The 22,562-nt window shown below is 38.2% G+C and overlaps 1 protein-coding gene across 2 annotated transcripts in view; it reads left to right on the plus strand.

Moving 5' to 3' along the window:
- UBP12 (ubiquitin-specific protease 12) overlaps positions 1-22,562 on the plus strand; it is a 31,764-nt gene that overhangs the window by 5,142 nt on the left and 4,060 nt on the right. For both annotated transcript variants that reach the window (XM_022295661.2, XM_022295662.2), the window contains exons 9-21: positions 345-443; positions 4,304-4,413; positions 9,171-9,245; positions 9,639-9,717; positions 9,833-9,979; positions 10,070-10,150; positions 10,365-10,484; positions 10,863-10,985; positions 11,187-11,264; positions 12,099-12,187; positions 12,274-12,382; positions 12,492-12,560; positions 12,643-12,747. In XM_022295661.2, the coding sequence (XP_022151353.1) occupies positions 345-443; positions 4,304-4,413; positions 9,171-9,245; positions 9,639-9,717; positions 9,833-9,979; positions 10,070-10,150; positions 10,365-10,484; positions 10,863-10,985; positions 11,187-11,264; positions 12,099-12,187; positions 12,274-12,382; positions 12,492-12,560; positions 12,643-12,747 (1,284 nt within the window). The remainder of the gene's footprint in view (positions 1-344; positions 444-4,303; positions 4,414-9,170; positions 9,246-9,638; positions 9,718-9,832; positions 9,980-10,069; positions 10,151-10,364; positions 10,485-10,862; positions 10,986-11,186; positions 11,265-12,098; positions 12,188-12,273; positions 12,383-12,491; positions 12,561-12,642; positions 12,748-22,562) is intronic.

The raw sequence follows: 22,562 nt of genomic DNA on the forward strand, positions 1-22,562 counted from the left end.
CCTTTCCAGATAATTTTCCAAATTTTATTGTTGGTTTTCGAATACTTCCTTAAAACGACTATTGTTGTCTTGAAAAGATCATACTACTGTATATGTTATTTTTTTGGTTTTTAGAAATCAGTAGGTGGGGAACATCCACTAATTGCATAGCCGTTTGAATTATCTAGGGTTGGCTTGGTTTATGGTATAAAAAATAGTTTATGCAAACAACATGAGAAAGAGTTGGAATTGGAATCATCGTAGCATTTATTTAGAAATACGAGATAGTTCAACTTCCTGAGCTATCTGCAGGCGGTAAATCTTTTTAATTTTGTTTTCATGCATAAAGTAAATATTTCTTTCAGGAAGCTAAGAAGGGCGTCTTGTTTATTGATTTCCCTCCAGTCCTTCAACTTCAGCTGAAGAGGTTTGAGTATGATTTTATGCGGGATACAATGGTGAAGGTCAGTAATGGCAGTATGAGATGCATCCATTCTCTATATCTTAGTAGCTTATAGTTGTATTGTTTTGTAGGTGACGATAGTTGGATGTAGTGATTTTCTTCATATGTTTCCATTTCTTATAAGTTTGTTGCTGGATTGAATAACAATGATTTCATAATTGTATATTTAGATATCTTCGAAAATCGATTGTCAGTAACTTCAATTGTTTGGAGCTCCCTTTTTTTTTTATAATAATTGAACATACCTCGTCAAGCAGACCATAAAATTTGGGTCCCCGAGTCCGTCTTTGGGTTTCTCTTGTAGCTCCTTATTTAAACTTCTTTGCTCCCCAGTTTCTTCCCCGGTTGGTCCAGTGTTTACCTCTCTTTGGAAAGTAAGTGAAAATTCCAAAGAAGATCAAGTTTTTTGTGTGGCAAGTTTTACTTGGGAAAGTAAATACCCTAGATCGTCTCCAGCAGCTTTCTTGCTTGGGGCCTCATTGGTGTGTTCTTTGCAAGCAAGACTTTGAGGAGCTCGATCACATCTTATGGCAGTGCAAGTTCTCCCAGAACATTTGGAGCCGGTTCTTCCAGGTTTTTGGGGTTTCTTGGGTTCATCATAGAGATTGGGGGATTATGGTGGTGGAAGTGCTTTTGTCTCCTCCTTTCCGCGAGAAAGGGAGGCTTTTGTGGCAGATTTTTTTTTTTTTTTTTTTTTCTTTTTGCGATTTTATGGGGTATTAGGTTGGAAAGGAATAATAGAATTTTTAGGAGGATGGGGTATTTGGTGGTGGAAGTGCTTTTGTCTCCTCCTTTCCGCGAGAAAGGGAGGCTTTTGTGGCAGACTTTTTTTTTTTTTTTTTTTTTTTTTTCTTTTTGCGATTTTATGGGGTATTTGGTTGGAAAGGAATAATAGAATTTTTAGGAGGATGGAGAGATATGGAGACTCGGTCTGGTATCTCATCAAATTAAATGTTTCTTTATGGGGTTCGGTTTCGAAATTGTTTTGTAATCATCAGTTAGACTCTATTCTTTTGGATTGGAGTCCCTTCCCAAAGAAGGGTTCCTCCTCCTAGGCTTTGTTTTTGTATGCCCGTGTTTTTGGTTTATATTTTCATTTATCTTAATGAAAAGTTCTGTTTCCTATAAAAAAAAAAAAGAAAAGGGTCACCAGGAGAAGACTTTCTAAACTTGCTGTGTGGAAGAAAAACATATAAAATGAGCTGAATGGAACTTAATAGTTCAGAGATCAACTCTCATCTCCTGATTCCAAATCCCATGCTCCTTTGTTCTCAATAGAACTTCGAGGAGAAATGTCACTGCCATTACTAACACCTTCACAGATCAAGGAACTTTAGGCTTTCCAACAATGAAACCAAGAGACTTGAGGTGCCTATAAACCTCAAATTGCTCCCAGAGACATCCGATTTTTCCTTCAGCTACCTTCTTATACATCTTTCAAAGAAAGACTTGAATTATCATGATCCAGAAGATGCAAGGCCCCAACTTCCATAAGAAATAAAGTGTCCTCGATGGGTTGATGACACCATCCAAAAGGATCCAGGAAGAAGAAACAGATTATCCTATGCTAAGTGATGGTTTTGGATTCCTCCTCAGCCGTCTGTCCTTTGTTTTGGCGAGCTTTCTTGTAATCAGTGTTCAGCTCCTATTCTTGGGCTTCAGTTCTCATATTTTTATGGGTTTTTGTTTTCTATGTGCTGTTTGTTTTTTTTTCTTTTTCCTTTTTCGCTTCCTTTAGGAGCTTGTATCCTTGAACTTTTTTCTTCCTTTTCATATTATCAATGAAAAGTTTGTTTCTTATTCAAAAAAAATGTCGTTAGGAAAAGGGAAGCCAATAATGCCCACACTCAAGGCCCTACTAACATTCATCTGCAGAAGGCACAATAGGTAGTGAAGTTAGATGTCCAAACTGGCCAAAGACATTAGTGGTAACAAGAAGAGATTTCCATGATGATTGGGAAGGATCCTCTAGGTTCTTCAAGAACAACTAAAAGAAGACTTCATAATCAACTTGTTCATGCTTGTAAAGACTGTTAAAGTGCAACTCCAAGATTTGGCGAGACTATTTGCCTCAAATAGGGACTGGGTGACTTTTGGCCCCTTTATAATTAAATGGGAATTTTGGGACGCACATAACATGGAAGGATTAGTGTGGTCCCTTATCATGGAGAGTGGGTGAGATTAAAAAATATTCCAATGCATTTATGGAGCTTGGCAACATTAATTTAAACCAATAGGTAATGCTTTTGGAGGCTTTTTGGACTACGCCCGAAAATAATTTGAGTTTGATTGTCTATGTGGAGGTTGCTATTAGGGTTGAAGGAAATTACCGCGACTTTATTCCTGTTGAGGTGAGATTAATGGACAAAGATCAGATTTTCGTAGCTCAAACATGCTCTTGTCAGGATGCAAATTTGTTGATTAGAAAAATAGCAGGAGTTCACGAAATCTTCTCGTCGGAGGTGGCAGAGCTATTCTTCATAGGACCCAATGGTCCTGACCCAAACCTAGTGGATAAATGAAGGATACACGAGAGTTGCCTAATGGTAAATATCTTTATCCACCTCAAAGCATTTATTATGCAGGCGTTAAAGATAAAAGTATGCTGTGGGAGTACAAAGTGTATTAGAAAAGGCAGACATATTAGTTGGGACTGACTGAAAGAATTGACTTGGTTTGCTTGGGAATTTGTGAAGACAGAGCTAATTGGGATTGAAAGAATTGACTCGGTTTGCTTCGGAGTCAGTGAAGATAGAGTTGCTTCGTCTTTGAATGCTTCAGGAACTTTTACCACAAATTCAACCTTCCACTTCACAGAAGTTGTCTTGCCCTCAAATTAGTGCAATTTGGAAGTTCAATGTCCGGTGTCCCATACAAGACAAAAAAAGATGAAAGTCTTTTTGTGGAGTCTTAACACACATGAAGCAAAAGAAGTTTTGGGGTTGTCCCTCTCACCTTCCATTTGTAGTCTTTGTGAATGAGATGAAGTAAGCCTAGACCACATCTTCATTCATTGAGTTTACTGCCAAAGGCTGGGTTTTTGCTAAATTATTTTGATATCCCCCGCCACTTGCATAATTCGATTGGAGATTTGATGCTTGAAGTGTTAAATGGCTGGTCTTTAAAAGGCAGAGTGAAGTCGTTATGGAAGTGTGCTTCAAGAGTTCTTCAACTTTTGATTCTTTTAGAAATGGTTTACAACATACTTCCTAAGAAGCAAGGACAGGACATCGTACACGGCCAGAACACAACATGGACACAGCAACGCGCCAATTTCTAAAAATATAGGAATGGACACGTCAGGGACATGTTTTTTTAAAAATGATTTTAGATAATATGTGTATATATATTGCCAAAGCGAGCATAATTCAGCTGAAATTGACATATATCTCCAACCAAGAAGGTGTGAGTTCGATCTCCCGCCATACATGCTGTACTAAAAAAAATATATGTGCATATATATTGCAATAAAAAACCCAAACCTTGGCAGTGTAGTTGGTTGGCGATGGTTGGCGGCGACATTGCAGCAAAGTTGGTCGGTACGTAAAGTTCAGAGCTTTGGTTTAAACTTTATATATGTGCAGGAACCTTTCGTTCCAAACTTTTGGATTTATGGGCCCAACCAACTAGGCCATTCCAAAAAATTGATAAATGGAAAAGGTGATTTGTCTTGACAGACAAGATGTGTTTTCGTTGAATCTGCATTATACACTCGAGTGTCTTTTTTCTTTTTTCCTTCATTTATTTTCTTTTCCTATCTCTCATTAGTATTATATATATATAAACTTTAACCTCTTGAATCCAAATTTCCAATTAGCTGTTTTGAATCGAACTATATATTAAAGTGATTTTGGCTTGCAGATAAATGACCGCTACGAGTTTCCTCTTCAACTAGACCTTGATAGGGAGAATGGCAAGTATTTATCGCCTGAAGCAGATAGAACCGTTCGCAACCTTTACACACTTCACAGGTATTGCCTTTGCTATTTCTTTGCGTTGAAGTTTTTAACCAAGGTGTTTTGTGACCATCTTTTTACTTTGAACCTTGATCTCTGTATTCTTGTAGACTTCTTTTCTGACTCATGTTTACTGGCCACCTTCCTAATGGACTTTTAAATATTTTTTTTTGGATAATTGACTTTCATTAATAACAACAAAAAAGGGGAAACAAGCTAGGGGCTGGGGTAGAGGGTACCTCACCCAACTGAAACTAGAGAAACGCTTTCTAACTGCTCATGAACGAGGAAAGGTTGTAATTACAAAAGAATTTTCCGTAATTAATACACCACCAAGAAGCAGTATGTTGTACATTGCTACAAAAAATTGTCAAAAGGAGTTACAAATTTAATTTTACAAAACACAAGTTTTCATTAATATTTCATTAAAACAAGTTACAAACGCTATAACTCCATTTATGAATGAAACTAAATCCCCAATGCGAAAAATACAAATAATAAGATAGGAATGACACAATCTTAAACATAACTCTAAAACAAGCTTTCCAACAAGAATCAGTATAAAAAAAGTAACTTGCATAATCGTTTTGACATAGCAAACCAAGAACCCACATTTAGTTTAAGAATAAATATTTCCCCCAAAGAGCCTTTTGCCTTCAAATAAGTGCCAATTTCTCTCTATCCAAATACTACTACACTATTGATTGGACTACATTCATCTATGGAACCCTATTTTTATTTTTCCAATGGGAAACTTAAGAGATGTATAAATCACACAAAAAAGAACAACCCAAGGGCAAGGGACTGAGGAAAGCCCTTCCTAAAGAAACTAAAACAAGAGGGCCTTTCAATTTTGAAGGATCGAAGAGAGGTAGTAGTTGCAAAAGAATTTACTATACGTATAGCACCACCTCGAAGTAGTAAGTTGTCCATAAAATAGGCAACTCAAAAGAAGTGTTCTAAAAAATTCAATGGCTCCTTTCAAGCCAAAGATTCTTTAAAACCGCTGCAGTTGCAAAATTCCATAGGTTTTTTTTCCTATTTTTGAAGTGACTTCCCTCCAAGGATTGAGTTAACTAGTCATCCACTGTCTTAAGTAAACAAAGGTTTTTTTTGTTGAAGATGCCAAAAACATTCGCTCAACAGCTTTGATTGAGTGGTGGGGCAGTGCAGAAAGATGTGGTCGAGGGATTTTGTTTCATTGTTGCAGAGCTGGCAAATGGAGGGGGAGAGGGACCAGGTCTTGCATTTCCTCTGAAGGGGGTCATTGGTGTTGATCCCTCTATGAGCCACTGAACAAAGGAAGATCTTAATCTTTTTGGGAAACTGATTTCCAATTGGAAGAGAGGAGAGAGGTTTAAATGACTTGTCACGGTTTTAGCAGTCTGAAGAAAGTAGACTTGGTAAAAAAAGAACCCTTCAGTACTCCAAATCAGCCTATTCGAAGGTTCCCTCAAATGCGTAGTGTCTAATCGAGAAATCAGCCCCAACCAGCTATCAAATTCTCGGTCAAAAAGACTACTCCTGAAACCCAAATCCCAACCCCGATGCTCTTCGTTCCAGCAGCCAGCAATTGTGTCTTCTTTCCTATTTGAAAGTAGAAAAAGATCCGGGAAAGCTACTTCCAAAGGGTGGTCTCAGTCCCAAACGTCTTTCCAAAAACGAATCTTGTGGCCATCATTTGCCTTAAAGGACATAAAGTTGAGGAAGAGATTTGTGTTCTTTGCTATTTTAAATCAAGGCTGACCTTTGATAGCACCTTTTTGCAACCTTGTCAGCCATCCATGGGCACAGTGCATTGTCTTCTTGAGTAAGTCTCCAAAGCCATTTAAGGAGGGCACAGTGCATTGTCCGTTGTCTGAAAGAACCAATGGTAAGACCACTATGGGTAAGAGGAAGAGAAGTCAATCGACCTCCCTTGGAGAGTGAGGTTTTTCCATTTAGCAAGCTTGCCACTGAACTTGTCCACCATCAACTCCCAAAAGCCTTTCGACTTGGCATTTCCTCCAGGAGGAAAACCTAGATAACAAAAAGGGAGACTCCAATTAAATTTGCACTCAAGCAAAACAGAATCATCGATGTTTAAACCCATAAAGAAGTCAGCCAAATTCAAAGAGAAGCCTGCAGTATAAACAAACAGAGAGATAACTCCCCACCAATCCATGAGGTCTTCCTTATCTTCCCCCTAAAGATAATCGTGTTGGCGACTGACGTATTAAAGGTACTTCAAAGGCCATTTTCTGACCCAATGAGGAAGACTTTCAAGATCTTTTTCTCATGACAAATGTGAATAGGACGGCTGAAAGCATCACGTAAAGAGGAAAGAGGAGAGAGGACAACCCTGTTTCAAGCCTCTTTGAGCAGAAAATTTCCCTTTTGGTCTACCATTAATGAAAATGGAGAAATCTGCTGAAACTGTACAACCTTGGATCCATCGATGCCATTTCACCCCAAAACCTTTCTTTTCTAGCACAACTGCTAACAAGCTCCAGTCTACCACGTTGTAAGCCTTCTCGTAGTCTAGCTTCAAGAGAAATCCTTTCTTCTTCTTCGCGTTCCACTCCCTAACTGCCTCGGAAGCTATCAAAATTGCATCTAGAATATTCCTTCCTTCCACAAAAGCGGCATGGGAGTCACTGCAATTCAACGGATTTGCGAAGTCTCTCCACAAGGACTTTAGCAGTAATCTTGTAAAGGGAGGTGACCAAGCTAATCGAGCGGAAATCACTAACCTTACTAGCCTTCAGCTGCTTCTTGGGAATAAGGCACAAGCATATCTCGATTGTGCTTCGGTTGATAATTTCATTTCGGAAAAAATTCTTGGAACACCTTGATTAAGGCATATTTCAAGATGTTTGCTGATTTTTTGAAAAATTCATTGGACATCCTGTTAGGACCCTGAGACTTTAGATCTGCCAAATTTTTTATAGCATTGTGCACTTCCTCCTCGCTTAAAGGGGCCTCCATAACAGAGGTATCCTGTTGATCCATAGAGACCAATCCATACCTTCAAAATCGTCCAACCTTTTCTTTGTACAAAGAGTTTAAAACCCAGAATCTCTTGTTCATTCTCTTTTTTTGGATAATGAACAAAAACAGCTTAAGGGTAGGAGGAACAGTTCCTCCTCCCAACAAAACTACTGAAGAATAGCTCTCCAATCTTGCATAATCATTGAGAAGCTATAATTCCAATAGAATTTTCTATGCCTATGGCACCACATAGGCACATCAAGAAGTGTGTAACTGAACAGTATTGCAAAAATTATCAAAAAGAGGAAGACTTATCTTAAAAAATTCTATGGTTTCTTTCCACCCAAATATTCCAAAGGAGGGCTCTAGCTGCATAATTCCAAAGAAGATTGTATTTTCGTCCCCTCTTTGACCCATTGCAGCTTGCAATTTTGGGCCCACCACCACCGTATCTGATCTTTCACCTCTAACAAAGAAGCTCTCAGCCAAAGTCTATCATTTGCCATGGCAGCAGTCAATGTGCCCAGCTCTTCTTCCTTATCAATGAGATCAATTTTGTGCAGCAAAGAAGCTTTCTCCCCTTCAAGGAAACCGGAAGTAGTTCTATTCCACTCCTTCAAGTGATGCTTCAGGTCTTGCAACCTCTCCATGAAAGAGTAGCTAGACCTACTCTCCACATTTTCCATGAAATTGGGTGGGACAGCCGTATACTTTCCAATCTAAAGGGGGACGACCCCTATTTCTGACTGCCGGAGATGAATTGTAGGGGGAAGTGATCTTAGCACTTCTAGAAAGCACGTGAAGAGAAGCGTCTTTGAAAGTATTGAACCAACCTCGAGAGACCCGAAGGTGATCCAACCGACGGGAAGTGGGTTGCTCTCTAAGGTTGGACCAAGTATATATGCCATTGTTCAATTGAACATCAAGGAGCCTCATATCTTCAATTAGGGAGTTGAAAGATCTCATGATTTTTGTGATTCTGTTACCACTAGATTTCTCTGCAATGCATCTGACCACGTTGAAATCGCCTTGCAAACACCAACAGTCCGAAGAAAGACCTGCCAAATCTGCAACATCACACCAAAAGAGACTTCCGCTTCCCCCTTTCGGCCACGAATCACAAAGAAGATGGGAAATATTATTTTCAGCCTTCCAATGAAGAACTGAAGAATATCTAAAGACTTCGAAACAAAGCCTTCCATAAATTTCTGCTCATGGAACATATTATTTTCAGGGCAGGTTTAAAGATCGAGAAGGACATTTTGAAGGACATTTAACTCTACTGATCCTGTTGGATCTTTCCAAAAAATACACGCAAGTTAAATTATTCACCTTCCATGGGTTCTTTGACTTCCAGAAAGCTAACATAAAAGTTTTAGATCGAAAAGTTGGTTGTGTCTCATCCCACCCCCCCCCCCCCCCCCCCTCTTTTGTACTCTTTTGAACTTAATTGAGTTTTGGTTTACTATAAGAAGAATACAATAGTTTTCTGTGCTAAAAAAAGAAGTAGAATATAATTGACCTCAATAAATGTTTGTCCCTTTGGCCGTCACCTTTGTTTATGAAATAGAGCAATCTAAAACTAAACTCAGTGTCAAGCTTGATCTTTTTTCCATGCATTTACATCTGAGAGGAACAATAAAATGCCATTCTTTTAATGGCTTTGATGGATGGACGTGATCTACTTGGATTTACTTATATTCCATATTTTGTTCCTCATATTTTTAGTTTTCTTTATATGGTTGCATTGACTGTTAAATATGAAGTTTCAACCTCTAACTTGTTTTGATTTTCTGATGCAGTGTGTTGGTACATAGTGGTGGTGTCCATGGTGGGCATTATTATGCTTTTATCCGGCCAACCTTATCTGATCAGTGGTATGCACGATTGTCATGGCGAATTTTTAGTTATTGTCTTTGTCACTCAAATTTGTACTCTTATAAACATCATGCGGTTGCGTGCACACAATTATAAAATTATCACTGATGTTTTGTCTATGAACAGATCCTATCTTAAGATCCATTGACAATAGCTTGAAGACTTCTTTGACAATGGTTTATTTCTTCCTGTATATAGTGCCAATTTTTTTGAGGATGGTGTGAAGGATAATGGGCATCTATGAGAATTGAACTATGTGTAGTTATTTCGGGATTTTCCTGTACAAGGGTTTATATACTCTAGAATGATTCCTTCTTGAGTCTCACAACCTACACTTAAAAAGTCTTATTTTATTGTTGGTCAGTTATTTGGTTCAAATTTCATTATTTTAGGTACAAATTTGATGATGAGCGAGTGACAAAAGAGGACACAAAGAGAGCACTGGAAGAGCAATATGGTGGTGAGGAAGAGGTGATGTAACTTGCTTAATGAAAGTTTTGTTTCACCTTAAAGAAGTTCTTTACCTTGTCCACTTCGTATATCATGTTTAATCTGAACTCAATTCAAATTTTATCATGTTTGACAGTTGCCACAGAACAACCCCGGCTTCAACAACACTCCCTTCAAGTTCACCAAATATTCTAATGCATATATGCTTGTGTACATCCGTGAAAGTGACAAAGACAAAATAATTTGCAACGTGGATGAGAAAGACATAGCCGAACACCTTAGGGTAAATTTATTCATTCAGATATATCTTTGTGACTTCTAATCAAAGGTGAAAATATGTGGAAGCAGGCTGACTTTTCTCGTTACCATATAGATAAGGTTAAAGAAAGAACAGGAGGAGAAGGAAGATAAGAGAAGATATAAAGCGCAGGCCCATCTCTATGCTATAATCAAGGTCACGACTTGTCACTCTCTTTTATGTTCAGTAATTTATATCATCCACAGGTTGGAATTTATGTCCACCATAAAGGAACTTAACTTTTTATGATTTGGTTTAGATCAAAATATATAGCACAAACACCCGTAGATATATATTGTCAATTTCTATTTTTATTTTTTGGGAGTTTATTATGGACCATGGTTGTGAGACAATTGATTTATGCTGGTAGGTTGCACGAGACGACGACCTTCAAGAACAAATAGGAAAGGGTATATATTTTGATCTTGTTGATCATGACAAAGTCCGCAGTTTCCGCATTCAGAAACAGATACCTTTTAATCTTTTCAAGGTACAACTGACTTTTAGAAACTGGCATATTTAGGAACCTTAATGTGCCTGTGACTACTCCTAACAGTTGTAAATTCTTTTGCATATGATTGCTTCCATCCATTTGATAGAAGGAAAATAAACAAAAACTCATGTTTATGGCATTCGTTCTTCTATTCAAATGATGTTTTTTGTTTGATTTCGTCGATATTCCTTGCTTCAAAAACTAGTTCTTTGAGTATATTACTTATAATGCTTCCTTGTGCATTTTGTCTCTCCAATTTCGTCTTTTTGTTTTGGTTTATTACCATTCTTTTCAGGATGTGTTGTTCGGTATTAATTATGTATTTCATGTATATATAACTTTTCCTTTTCCATTTTGATTTGTGGTGGTTTGCAGGAAGAGGTTGCCAAGGAGTTCGGCATACCAGTTCAATTTCAGCGATATTGGATTTGGGCAAAGCGACAAAATCACACTTATCGTCCTAATAGGCCATTGACCCCGCAGGAAGAGGCACAATCTGTAATAATTTCTTCTATTCTTAAATTATATTTGCAATGTCCCATAATTTACACGACATGCCTTTTTTGTAGCATAGAATAGCTGTGATGTGAATCCTAGTCCGAGGATTTGTCTGCTTGCTGTAGTTGGTCATTATGGTTTGCTGATAGTTCTGATCTAACAAGTACAGTTCAGGCTAATGGGTAAATTTTACCAATGCAGGTTGGACAGTTGAGGGAAGCATCTAACAAAGCTAATAATGCAGAACTGAAGTTGTTCTTGGAAGTAGAGCTCGGATTGGTAACAGTTATTTCAAAAATTTTAAACTAACATTTTTTTGGGGGGGGTGTGGGAGGGGACCTTTTGTTAGTTACATGTATGACCCATATTATTTAGTAGTTTTAATATTTGCTGTATTCGCTGAAACATGAATACAAGTGTATTTGTGTAACTGATAATTGCAAATTACACCACCTTAGTTTGCAACTTTTACTTATCATATCTTATCTTTTTATAAATGGCTTAAAAGTATCAGTGTGGTATGTTATATCTATAGATCATGTCCTTTCGTTATCCAAGATGGTTACTTTCTAACTAAATTAGTTCACCCGGAATAAGTCTGTGTTTTAGCTCCGCTAAGAAGAATCATAAAAATTAACATAACAGTATTTGTAGATTTTTAAAATCATTGAATCCTCCCTTTTGATAGCTTTTGTGAAAGTTCTTGTGCAAGCTTTTAGCTGGTGTAAATGTTTCTCCCAATAGTCTACAAATATAGTCTTAGTTATCTTGGACGAACTGGAAGGCTTTTTTAAGCATCAATTCTTGATGGATGTCTACATTTTGTATATTTCTTTGTATCAATGAGATAGATACAATGAGATATCTATGAATACGGTGTAATAAAACCACAGAGCATTATAAATGAATTTGGCTAGGAGGTCATGATTTCAGATTTTAGAAACTACATGGATACATGGGTGTAATATGTTATTTTTCAATAATGTAAATAGCATGAGTTATACAATTATAAAATCTGACAATTTCAAGAGGGGAGGTTTGGGGAAGATATCCGTGTGCATTTCGTATGTATAATATCTGTAAGTCCTGCATTCATTTGTTTTCATGCTTCAGGATTTACATCCTATCGTTCCACCTGAGAAAAACAAAGATGATATTCTGCTTTTCTTCAAGCTTTATGACCCTGAGAAAGGAGAGCTAAGGTATATTATAGGTCTTCCCCTGAGTGATTAATTGCTGGCGTTTGATTCTGGATGATGACATATTTCTATATATTTTGCCATGCCAGATATGTAGGTAGGCTTTTTGTGAAGAGTTCAACTAAGCCCATTGAAATTTTGGAAAAACTAAATAAAATGGCTGGCTTTGCTCCTGACCAAGAGATTGAACTTTTTGAGGTATGTTCACAATATGTTCTGATTTTCCTCTCCTCAAACTTTGTAGTCCCAATTGGTCTCATTCATCTATAAATCATTCTTAGTCAGATGCTTATTTGTTGATCATCAGGAAATAAAGTTTGAGCCTTGTGTCATGTGCGAACACCTAGATAAAAGAACTTCATTTCGACTTAGTCAGGTAGTAATTAGCATCTCGCTCATTTTATGTCGTTTGGATCATTGAAATGGCTCTCGTATGTCATCCTTTTGTTTTTTTGCAGATTGAGGATGGAGACATTATTTGTTTTCAGAAATCTCCTATTGATAGTGAAGAATGCAGATACCCTGACGTTCCTTCATTTTTGGAGTATGTACATAATCGTCAGGTACAAAATTCTGAAAGGATGACATTGTTATCTAGTCTATTACACTAGGGCCTTTCATTTTGTTATGAACAAGAAACGCTCAACTTAGGTTACTTGTCTTGTAGGATTAGCGGATGCTGATTTTCTCTCAACATTTTGGCAGATATTGGGCATGAAAATTAGATTTTTTGAAGACAGAAACATATCTATCTAGAAAACCTATTAGATTTAGTCTAGTGATCTTTTTTTTTAATTTATTTAATGTAGTGTTACAGTTGTGGGTTTTGGGATCTGAATTTTCTTTTTTGATAAGAGGGATCTGAATTTTCTACCTACCAGGAAGGTTACTATAATTGGTGGAGAAAACTTCTGATTTTCTTTCAAGGCTTTCTTATTATTTATGAAGTCTCTAATGAACTTCAAGGATGGTTTTAAATAATGACTATAGTATTTCATCTTGATTAATTACCTCTATAATTTGCGATTGATGATCAAAATTAGATGACCTTTCAACAATGTTATTATCTCAAAGTTCATAAGTGATTGAAAAACACTGAAAATAAAAAATGTAAAGACTTGTTTGCAAAAAAGAAATTGAAAGAATATAACCTTTGCAATAAAAACTTCTTCTATAGAAGTAGATAGTTTTTATCGTGGCAGTCGTGCTAGCATTTCTAGAACTTCTCGATACCGATTCTTCTCCTTGTCTTTGCCTTGGGTTCCCTCACATGGCTGACCAACTGTTTCAACACCCTTTTCAGAGCTCCACTAAACCTGAAGTTCTTTTTTTAGGAAACTCAGACAGATGACCAGAGAAAATCTCTAATCGAAAAAGTCATTGTTCTGAAATCACCAAGCTGAACAACAAATGGGGGCTGCAACAAGCTTCTTATTCCATCAAGTGAGAATCATTACTGCTGGAACTACTTTTCCTCTCTCTTAATTGATTATCCACCAATCTCCATCAATGCGGGTTCTTCCTACAAAGCCGGTTTGAATAATAGCCTTCTGGAGGATTGGAAAGCAAAAGCTCCTTTACTCCGACCTACCAACTGCCCCTCCTCTACTACGATTTCCCCATGCTCAGCCCTGACTACCATTATTATTCACAATCACTTTTTAACCATGTATTGGAAAACATTAGTGATTTTTGCTCTATAAATCCAACACAGGCTGACAAGAAACTTCTCCAATTGGATGAAAGAGAAGCATAAATATAGGAATAAAAGCGCGGTGACATTTTGCACCAAGAGATAGCAAGGTAGATAATATTATAATAAAATATATCATATGCTTGCTCTTTATCGATGACGGGTCTTTGATTCATTTCTATCCAAGTAACCCAAAAAAACTTCCGAATGATGTTATCCGAAGAAGCTTTTTTCCATTCGAATGGGTGACCATCAAGCGTGTCTAAGAGAAGACTTCTAGGATTGTTTGGTAGAGCCACCTTCCAGTTGAAAGAGGATAGGATATCCTTCCAAAAATTGGATGTCTTGGAGCAAGAGGTAAAGATATGACTTTGAGATTTTGCATCTTTTTTTGCAAAGAACACACCAGTAAAGAGAAATAAACAAATGAGGCAGCCAGGGATGAAGCTTGTCATAGTGTTGATGGCCTGATGAGATAGTTTGCAGAGAAAGAACTTTTTTGGATAACTTTTCAAATAGATTCTGTTGAAATAGGATGATTTTTTTCTATCTTGTTGCACGTATCAATAAGTAAAGATTTTGTGGAAAATATACCTTTACTATCCAGCTTCCATGTCCAAAGAGCTTCAAATTGATTTGTGTGAATGGATGATATATATATGGATGAGCTTAGCCCATTCAATAATCTCTGCATCCTTGAGGTTTCTTCTGCGACTCAAGTCCCAACATGTTTCCCAAAAATCCTTGACAGAAGTGTTGAGAAAATGAAAGTGATAAAAATAATGCTGAAGCAATAGTAAAATTCTCAATGTTTGATGAACAATGAGGAAATATGGATGTGAGAGAGTAGAAATCAATAGAAGAGAAATCAACTTCAAATTGAAGTGATAAAATTGTGAATAAACAAATGAAAGTACAAATGTTGGTGATACCAAAATGTGGTACAAGATGTGATGGTTCCAAATGTGTTACAAATATTTTGGTAGTACCAAATATGTGTTAGAAATATTTTGGTGGTACAAACTTCTCATGGAAGTTCACCCTTATATGGGTACAATTCTTTGACCTATTTTGTAACCAACATAAATCTTAAAACAACATTTAAAACCTAAAAACGTACTATTCTTAAAACTGAAAAATTAAAAGACAAAATAACATAAAATTAAATCTAACCTTTAAAGAAAGAAACTTAAAAAATAAAAAACTGAAAACTTAATGAAGAAAAACCTCAAATCTCAACAAGAAGCTTGTCTTAGGAGAGTAATACAGAAGAGCTGGGGGTATCTTGAAGCTAATGGAACATCATGGTGGTATTTTGAAACTAAAGGAACATCAGGGAGCCAGCATTCATTCTAAAAGGAGATGAAGGCCCCGTTTTGAACCTGACAAACCATACGGTCCAGTACAAGGTTTTGTTGTTTCTAGATCTCTTTCCAAGATCCACAAGAGGTGTTCAAGGTCACTCTCCCCGATTTGATTTCCAAAGCAGTGTTACCAAACATAGAATCGATGATTCTCCTCATAGAGTTGTTCTTTCCTTTTGATAATGCCAAGTCCATTTGCCAAGCAAGGCTTTATTCTTGTCCTTCAAGCTATGAATTCCCAGGCCTCCTCCTTCAATTGGAAGGAGGATTTTGTCCCATGTGACATGAAGATCCGATTTGTCAATATTACCTCTCCAAAGAAAGTTCCTAAAGTGCCTTTCAATTGATTGGACTACTTTGGATGGCGTAACAAAGGTGGACAAATAATAAATGGACCTTTTTTTATAAGAAATAGTGTATATATTAATCACAAAAAGGCCAAAAGATGAGAAAGCCCCCTCCTAAGAACTAGTACAAAATCGCTTCCCAATCTTGCGTAAGCATTCTTAAGCTGTAATTGCAAAAGAATTTCCTATTATTGAGGCACTACATGAAAGTGGTACTCTGGACACTAGACCAAAAAAAATCAAAAGGACAAGAAAAGTTGTTGAAAACACTGGTTTATTTCGTTCCATAGACCCCAAAAAAGGCTTCGAACAGCACAACTCCAAAGGGTCATTGACTTGCCTTTTAGGAACCACTCTTGTAGGCCTCAAGCAACCACTCTTCTATTGATCTGGGGATACAAAAACCTTAACCAGCACCTTCCAGCACTTGGAGGCAAAAGAACAGTGAATAAAGATGTGGTCTAAGTTCTCCCCCTCTCTTAAACAGAGGCTGCAAACCGTGGGGGAGAGGGACTAGTAGGGAAGCTTTCGTTGGAGCCTTTCATAAGTGTTGAGACTTCTATGAGGAAGGCTCCACAAAAACACCTTAACCTTTTTTGGGTAAGCAAACTACCAGATCAAGTTGATGAGGGGAGACAGCTTGGGGGAAGTTTCCCAAAGAATTTTTTTTGCGTCCCGACCTTTGTGGAAAGCAGACTAAGGAGTTCATTGTCACGGAATCTCCTTCTAAAGCCCAAATACCAGTCACAGTGTTCGTCATTCCAACACTCCACAATTGTTGCTTTTTTCTCGAGGGAAATGTTGAAGAGGATTAGTATGGTTCTTCCAAAGAGGAAGAGCCCAACCACTTATCTCTCCAAAATCTGATTTTCAGCTCATTGCTTGCCTTGAAGGAGACGAAGTTGTTGAAAGAGTCCACCCATGGTCTTCTGAAAGCTTTGCCTTTTGGAGGGAGGGGACTCCACTCGAGGAGATTGGTCCTGTATATACTTGTGATCAATTGCCTCCATAATGCATTTTCTTCTTGAGTGAATCTCCAAAGCCATTTGTGGAGGAGGGATGCATTCTTTTGTTTAAAGCTTGCTAATCCCAACCCACCAAAGGACTTCGACAAAGAAGTAATTCCCCAATTAACATGGTGTCTTTAAGGGTGGCATTTGCCGCTACTCCAAAAGAAGTTCCTAACAATCTTTTCCAATTCATTTGTCACATAAGGGCCTTCAAGATAGAGAAAGCATAGTCTGCAAGGCTATTGAAAGTTGAAGTTCCTAACAATCTTTTCCAATTCATTTGTCACATAAGGGCCTTCAAGATAGAGAAAGCATAGTCTGCAAGGCTATTGAAAGTTGAGAGTGCAAGAGTCAATCTTCCACCTTTAGAAAGCAATAAATTCCTCCATCTATCAAGCTTTGGTCTAAACTTGTCAACAATAGGATCCCAAAAGGAAGCAATACAGTGGTTACCTCCCAAAAGAACCCCTCAGATACTTTATGGGGAGGTGCTCCATTCTCAACATTTAAGGAGAGGTTTTCTAAACATATAAATGGAGAGATTTGATAAGGACAAATAATAAATGGAGAGATTTGATAAAGTGGCTTGTAGGAGAGTGAGCCTATGCCAGTAGGAGATATGAGAACTTTTCCAAGATTGTAGTTTCTTATCAATATTTTTCACCATTGGGGACAAGAAAACTGCATCTCTTGTGATTTACATTCAAGTGGACCTCAAGATAAGAATTTTTCCTGCCACCAACTTTGCACCCTAGCGATTTGCAATTGAGTTAACCAAGAATCCATCCAAATTTATACCAAGTATTGAAGAGGTTACTAAAGCGATCAACCAAAACCCTAAATGAAGTTCTTGGAGGTGGCTTGTCACAAGAGCCTACTAAAGCAATCACTTTGTACGAGCCCTTGTGAAGCCAAGATCTTTCCCCTAGGGTGCCCATTGATGATGATAGAGAAGTTTGCGGAAGATCTATTAATGTAGCCCGATTGATGAAAGAATTAAACGAACGCATGCTACTGGTGGGGGGCCTCCTTTTGATTTTCATAAGACCATCGAGAAAAATTAAAATCTTCCTCGATGAGCCATTCTTTTGTGCAGAGAGAAGATAAATATAATAATTCTTGCTTAAACTAGGGTCTTTCTTTGGATTTGGATGGGCCATAGATCCCTGTTATTTAGAATTCGAAGTCATTGAATGAGCTGCAGAAGAGAGAGAAGAGGCACCTTCTAAAGGTAGTCCAACCAATGTCCCTTGAGAGAGGAGTCAATTTTTGTGGCAAGCAAGGTGCTTTGCGATTCTTTTGGGTTTATGGATTGAGAAAAATAACAAAATTTTTAGAGGGTTGAGAGATCTTGGAAGAACGTGCGCGCTCTTACTTGGTTTCATGGTTCCCGTTGGGCTTCGGTGTCCAAAGACTTTTGTAATTACTCTCCTTGTTTGGTCCTTCTTGAACGGAATTCGTTCTTTTAGTTCGACTCCCTTTTGTTGGGCTTTTTTTTTTATCCGCTCTTGTATTATTTTGTTTTCTCAACAAAAGTTTAGATTTTCATCCAAAAGCAGAGTGATTATGTTGAAGCTAGACTATGAGAAAGCTTACGACAAAGTCGATTAGGGATTTCTTGATCCAGTTTTTGAGAGAAGACTTTGGTCATAAATGGAGACGGTGGATCCAAGGCTGATGATTAATGGAAGACCTAAAGGGAGGACTGTGGTTGGTAGAAGGCTAAGGCAGGCGTGCAGTCCTTCAAGGGAATGTCCAACAATTTGGTTAATTTTTGGAGTAATTTATGATTCATATCCTCTACATGGTGCTACACTTGTACCAAATTCTCTCAAGTGTGAGGAGGGACGAATCGGGGTGATTGAAGGTTGAATTTCATTGGATTGTGGTAGCAAGGCCACTCTGCGACTTTCAATACCCTGTGGAGCTTCTATTTTTTATTATCTTTTAGTACAGTTCTTAGGTTTCTTGTTATAAAAAGCAAAAGGATTATGTTTTAGGATGAAGGTTTTTTATAAGAGCTTGATTCTCCCAAAAGCCAAAACCTCTAACATTTCGTAAGATAACAATCATAAAGGAATAATTGGCCCATCTGTGTATGAGGAGGTTTTCTCATAATTTATCAAAGATTTGCGACAAGATAGCTCACGAATACTCTTATTATGTTTCATAGAAGGCTTGCGTTTCATGGTAGTGAAGGGTCTCTAGCTTTCAGCCAAGGAATAACTAGATGGAGATATTCAGAGGGATCCACCGATTGATGTTGTATCTTGACCGTCTTCTCTTGTTCAACAGAACTTTCTTCTAGAGGTATTCTCCCAATCAGGAGCCACCAGAGGCAATCAGTTGGGAGAGGAGGGTGAAGAGTAGTGGAAGTGTTTGATGAAGGGAAGGAGGGACGGTAGACAGAGAGGGTATGAGATAGAGACATAATCATCTTAGTTAGGATTAATGGAAACAAGAGAGGTGGATTTCTTGGTACCCTTGACAAGGAAGGTGTTTTTCTTCAATATTGTAAAGAATTTTTACGATCGGTAGCTAGGTTGCTTGGGTCAAGTAGGCCAGCTGTTTTACAGAAAAGAGGTGATGGCGGCTTTTCGGTGATATATGATAAATGGGATGGGCTATGTTTAATCATTTTCGGTTCGGTTGAGGTGGAGGTTTCATGTTCGTCTGAGTTGAGTTGGTGTCATAGAAAAAGATGTTAGAGTTGCTTGAGAGGTAGGCGTGATTTTGTAGACCAGTGTTATTTCCGTGAAGTCTTGTTTGTAGTTTCTCTCCCTTTGTATTAGAATATCCTTGTAGGAGGTGGGTGGGTTGGTTATTGGGTAAGTTATTAAGGCCCTGTGGGGTAGGTTGAGGTGGGTAGTTAGACATAAGGTTATATTAAAAGGCATGTCAGCCTTATCAATCATCTCCTGCTGATATTAGGATTTTGTTGATGCCTCCACCCCATTGGTATCGAGATTTGCGATTTCTCATAAAGATCCCTTTGTGTTGTCATTTTTTCCATCCCTAGAGTTTAGATATCTAGTTTCCTTGTAATATCTATGATTGAGAGGTATAGTGAGTAAGGATGAGATGTTAGAAAAAATCCAAGAAAATGAGGACCAGTGAATTGAAATGAAATAGGCTCGATCCTTCACCGTCTTTGTGATTTTTTATTTAGAGCCTTTATATCTCGTATCGATTTATATGGAGTAGTGTTTACGTTCGACTGTTGTCAAGTGAAGAAGTGGTGGGGCTCTGTCCATCGTTGGAGGTGTTGAATGGGGCCACTGAGTTCATTCCATGAATAGTGCAGGGTGGATGGAGAGGTTGGAGAGAGGGAAAGCCTTCATTGTTTTCTCCCTCCACTATTTGTTTTCACCAGTAAAGACCAAGAACAAGCAAAAATCCTCACTAAAGTTGTTGACAAGTACACTGTAGGCCTTTATGAACTGAAATTTGAAACATGGAGCTCCGATGCCTATCTTTGAAATCAAAAAGTCCCATCTTATGGAAAATGGATTAAGGTGAGACATTTACCGATTGACAAATGGAGCGTCGACACATTCCAGTGGATTGGTAACTCATGTGGAGGGTACTTGGATGCAAAAAAATCTCTTTCTAGTCTTTAGAGGTATTAAACCTAACAACCTCCAGCACATCTTCCTAAGACCTCTCCACCTCTCTAAAATTCTATCCTTCCTCTCAAGCCATAAAACCATAAAATAATTTAAAAAAAAGCTTGTCAAATAACTATGTCCTTATTACAAAAGGGAGGAAAATAGGTTTCGTTCCTTTAGTGATTCACTTCCCTCTCCACACTCCTCCCTAATATAGGTGCAATCAGGTATAACATCACATCAGAGTCCTTGTCGGAGTTCATGGTTTAAACCCTGAAGTTGCGGCAGAAGAACACGCTGGCCATACACATTCTTTTGCCTCCCCCAATCCCACTCGTGGACTGCTGTTCTTACCTATGTGTTGACCCAACCACAGAATCAAACTCTCGTGCTCCACCCCATCCTGTTTTGCCTCGTCTTTCCTCTTAACCGGCCTTTGTTTGAGCAGTTGTCTTCTGGACCTTCGTTTGGAAAGAATGTGAAGGGGTCTCGGCCTCAGGTTACTAGGGCCGAAGCAAAACAACCAAGCACTCTTGGGCAAGTGGATTTGGAATTTTTTATGAAGAGAGAATCTCTACGAAGGAAGGTTATTGCTGCTGTTAGAGTATATATTAGTATATTTTATATTCTTGTATTAATATTAATTTGTCATTTACCTTCTCCTTATAGGATTAGGTCAACCTTGTATATTTGTCTATATATATAGACTTTAATAATGAGAATACAGAACATTGGATTCTCTCCAACCTTAGTCTCTACATGGTATCAGAGCTCTAGGTTTCTTGCCCATTAGGGTTTTGTGCCCGTTAGGGTTTTGTGCCCGTTAGGTTTTTTATGCCCGTTAGGGTTTTGATGCCCGTTAGGGGTTTTGTGCCCGTTAGGGGTTTTGTGCCGTTAGGGTTTTGATGCCCGTTAGGGTTTTGTGCCCATTAGGGTTTTGGTGCCCATTAGGGTTTTGTGCCCATTAGGGTTTTGTTCATTGCTATCCAACACAAATCACCGCCGCTGTCGCCGACCACTGCCGTCGCTGCCACCGTTTACTGATTTGCCAGCTGTTTTCCGATTGTTGTTCGTAGGTTTCATCTCGCCGCCAAACGCCGTCGTCGTGTGCTTTCGTCACCGCCAGTCGCCACCCGTCGCCTTCGCCCCTCGGGTTGTCGTGGGGTAGCACATGGGGTTTCTGGTTTCAGAAAACACCTAATCTGGTTTGGTTCCAACCGTTTGATTCATCTGTTTTGTTTGGTTCGGATGGTTTGGTCTGGTTCTGTCGTTTTGTTCAAATAAGTTCGCTTTATTCTGGCTGAGAAGAAATCAATCGTAACTTCTGAGGTGATCCCAATGATATCAAAAAAAAATCACAGAACACAAGTTGAATAGATTATTTGTCTAACAAGTTGGGCATGATTAACATATATGCACCAACTTGAGGAGGAGTGTTAGAGTATATATTAGTATATTTTATATTCTTGTACTAATATTAATTTGTCATTTACCTTCTCCTTATAGGATTAGGTCAACCTTGTATATTTGTCTATGTATATAGACTTTAATAATGAGAATACAGAACATTGGATTCTCTCCGACCTTAGTCTCTACAGCTGCCAAATATGAAACTACTCGCATGGAATTAAAATTGGGAAGCCAATCTATCCATACAGCTCAAAACCCATTGAAAAACATCCGTAATTGCCAAAATCTGCTTGATAGCAGGGTGTTTTTCAAGGTTGGAGATCTCCCCATCCCTCCCTCATCTCACAGAGGATAACAAGTGCCCAAAAAGATATCCACCCCTCAACGACGAAGTGTCTATGGAATTATTTTATCCATATGCCACGGACCCCACAAGGTATATTACTTACGCTTCCTGTTGACACAATCCCCCCTGGCTTTCGAATGCCTATGCCTATGCACATTAGTAACCTTGGGTCTATCATTTAACTTTGAGGCCCTAAGCTCTTCCCTGCTACTGACAAGGAGGAACCACTCACCACACTTCTTTGAAATATGGGAGCATCAGGTCCACAATTCTAGAAATTCAGCCCATTCTTTAGAATCAAGAAACTTTTCCAACCTGGAGTAGGTGGAAGTCTCAAGTTAGACCACGTGAAAAAGCAATATCGATGAGCTCTAACAACCCATTTAACTTATTGAATTTTATCATGTTGGCTATAAATCTACAACTGGTAGACTTATTACTAGGATGCATGACATTAAAATCTTCTCCAAGGAGCTAAAATGACCAGCATAAACCATGGAGAAAGCAATAGGAAAGGAGATGGCCCTGCCACAATCTTAATCACCCTTAAAGGAGCTATCTCTCCACATAATTTGAATTCCACTGAAGACTCTTCAACAT

The sequence above is a fragment of the Momordica charantia genome (genome assembly GCF_013281855.1).
Source record: "Momordica charantia cultivar OHB3-1 chromosome 5 unlocalized genomic scaffold, Mcharantia_2.0 BLBB01000005.1, whole genome shotgun sequence".
In the NCBI taxonomy this organism is placed as follows: Eukaryota; Viridiplantae; Streptophyta; class Magnoliopsida; order Cucurbitales; family Cucurbitaceae; genus Momordica; species Momordica charantia.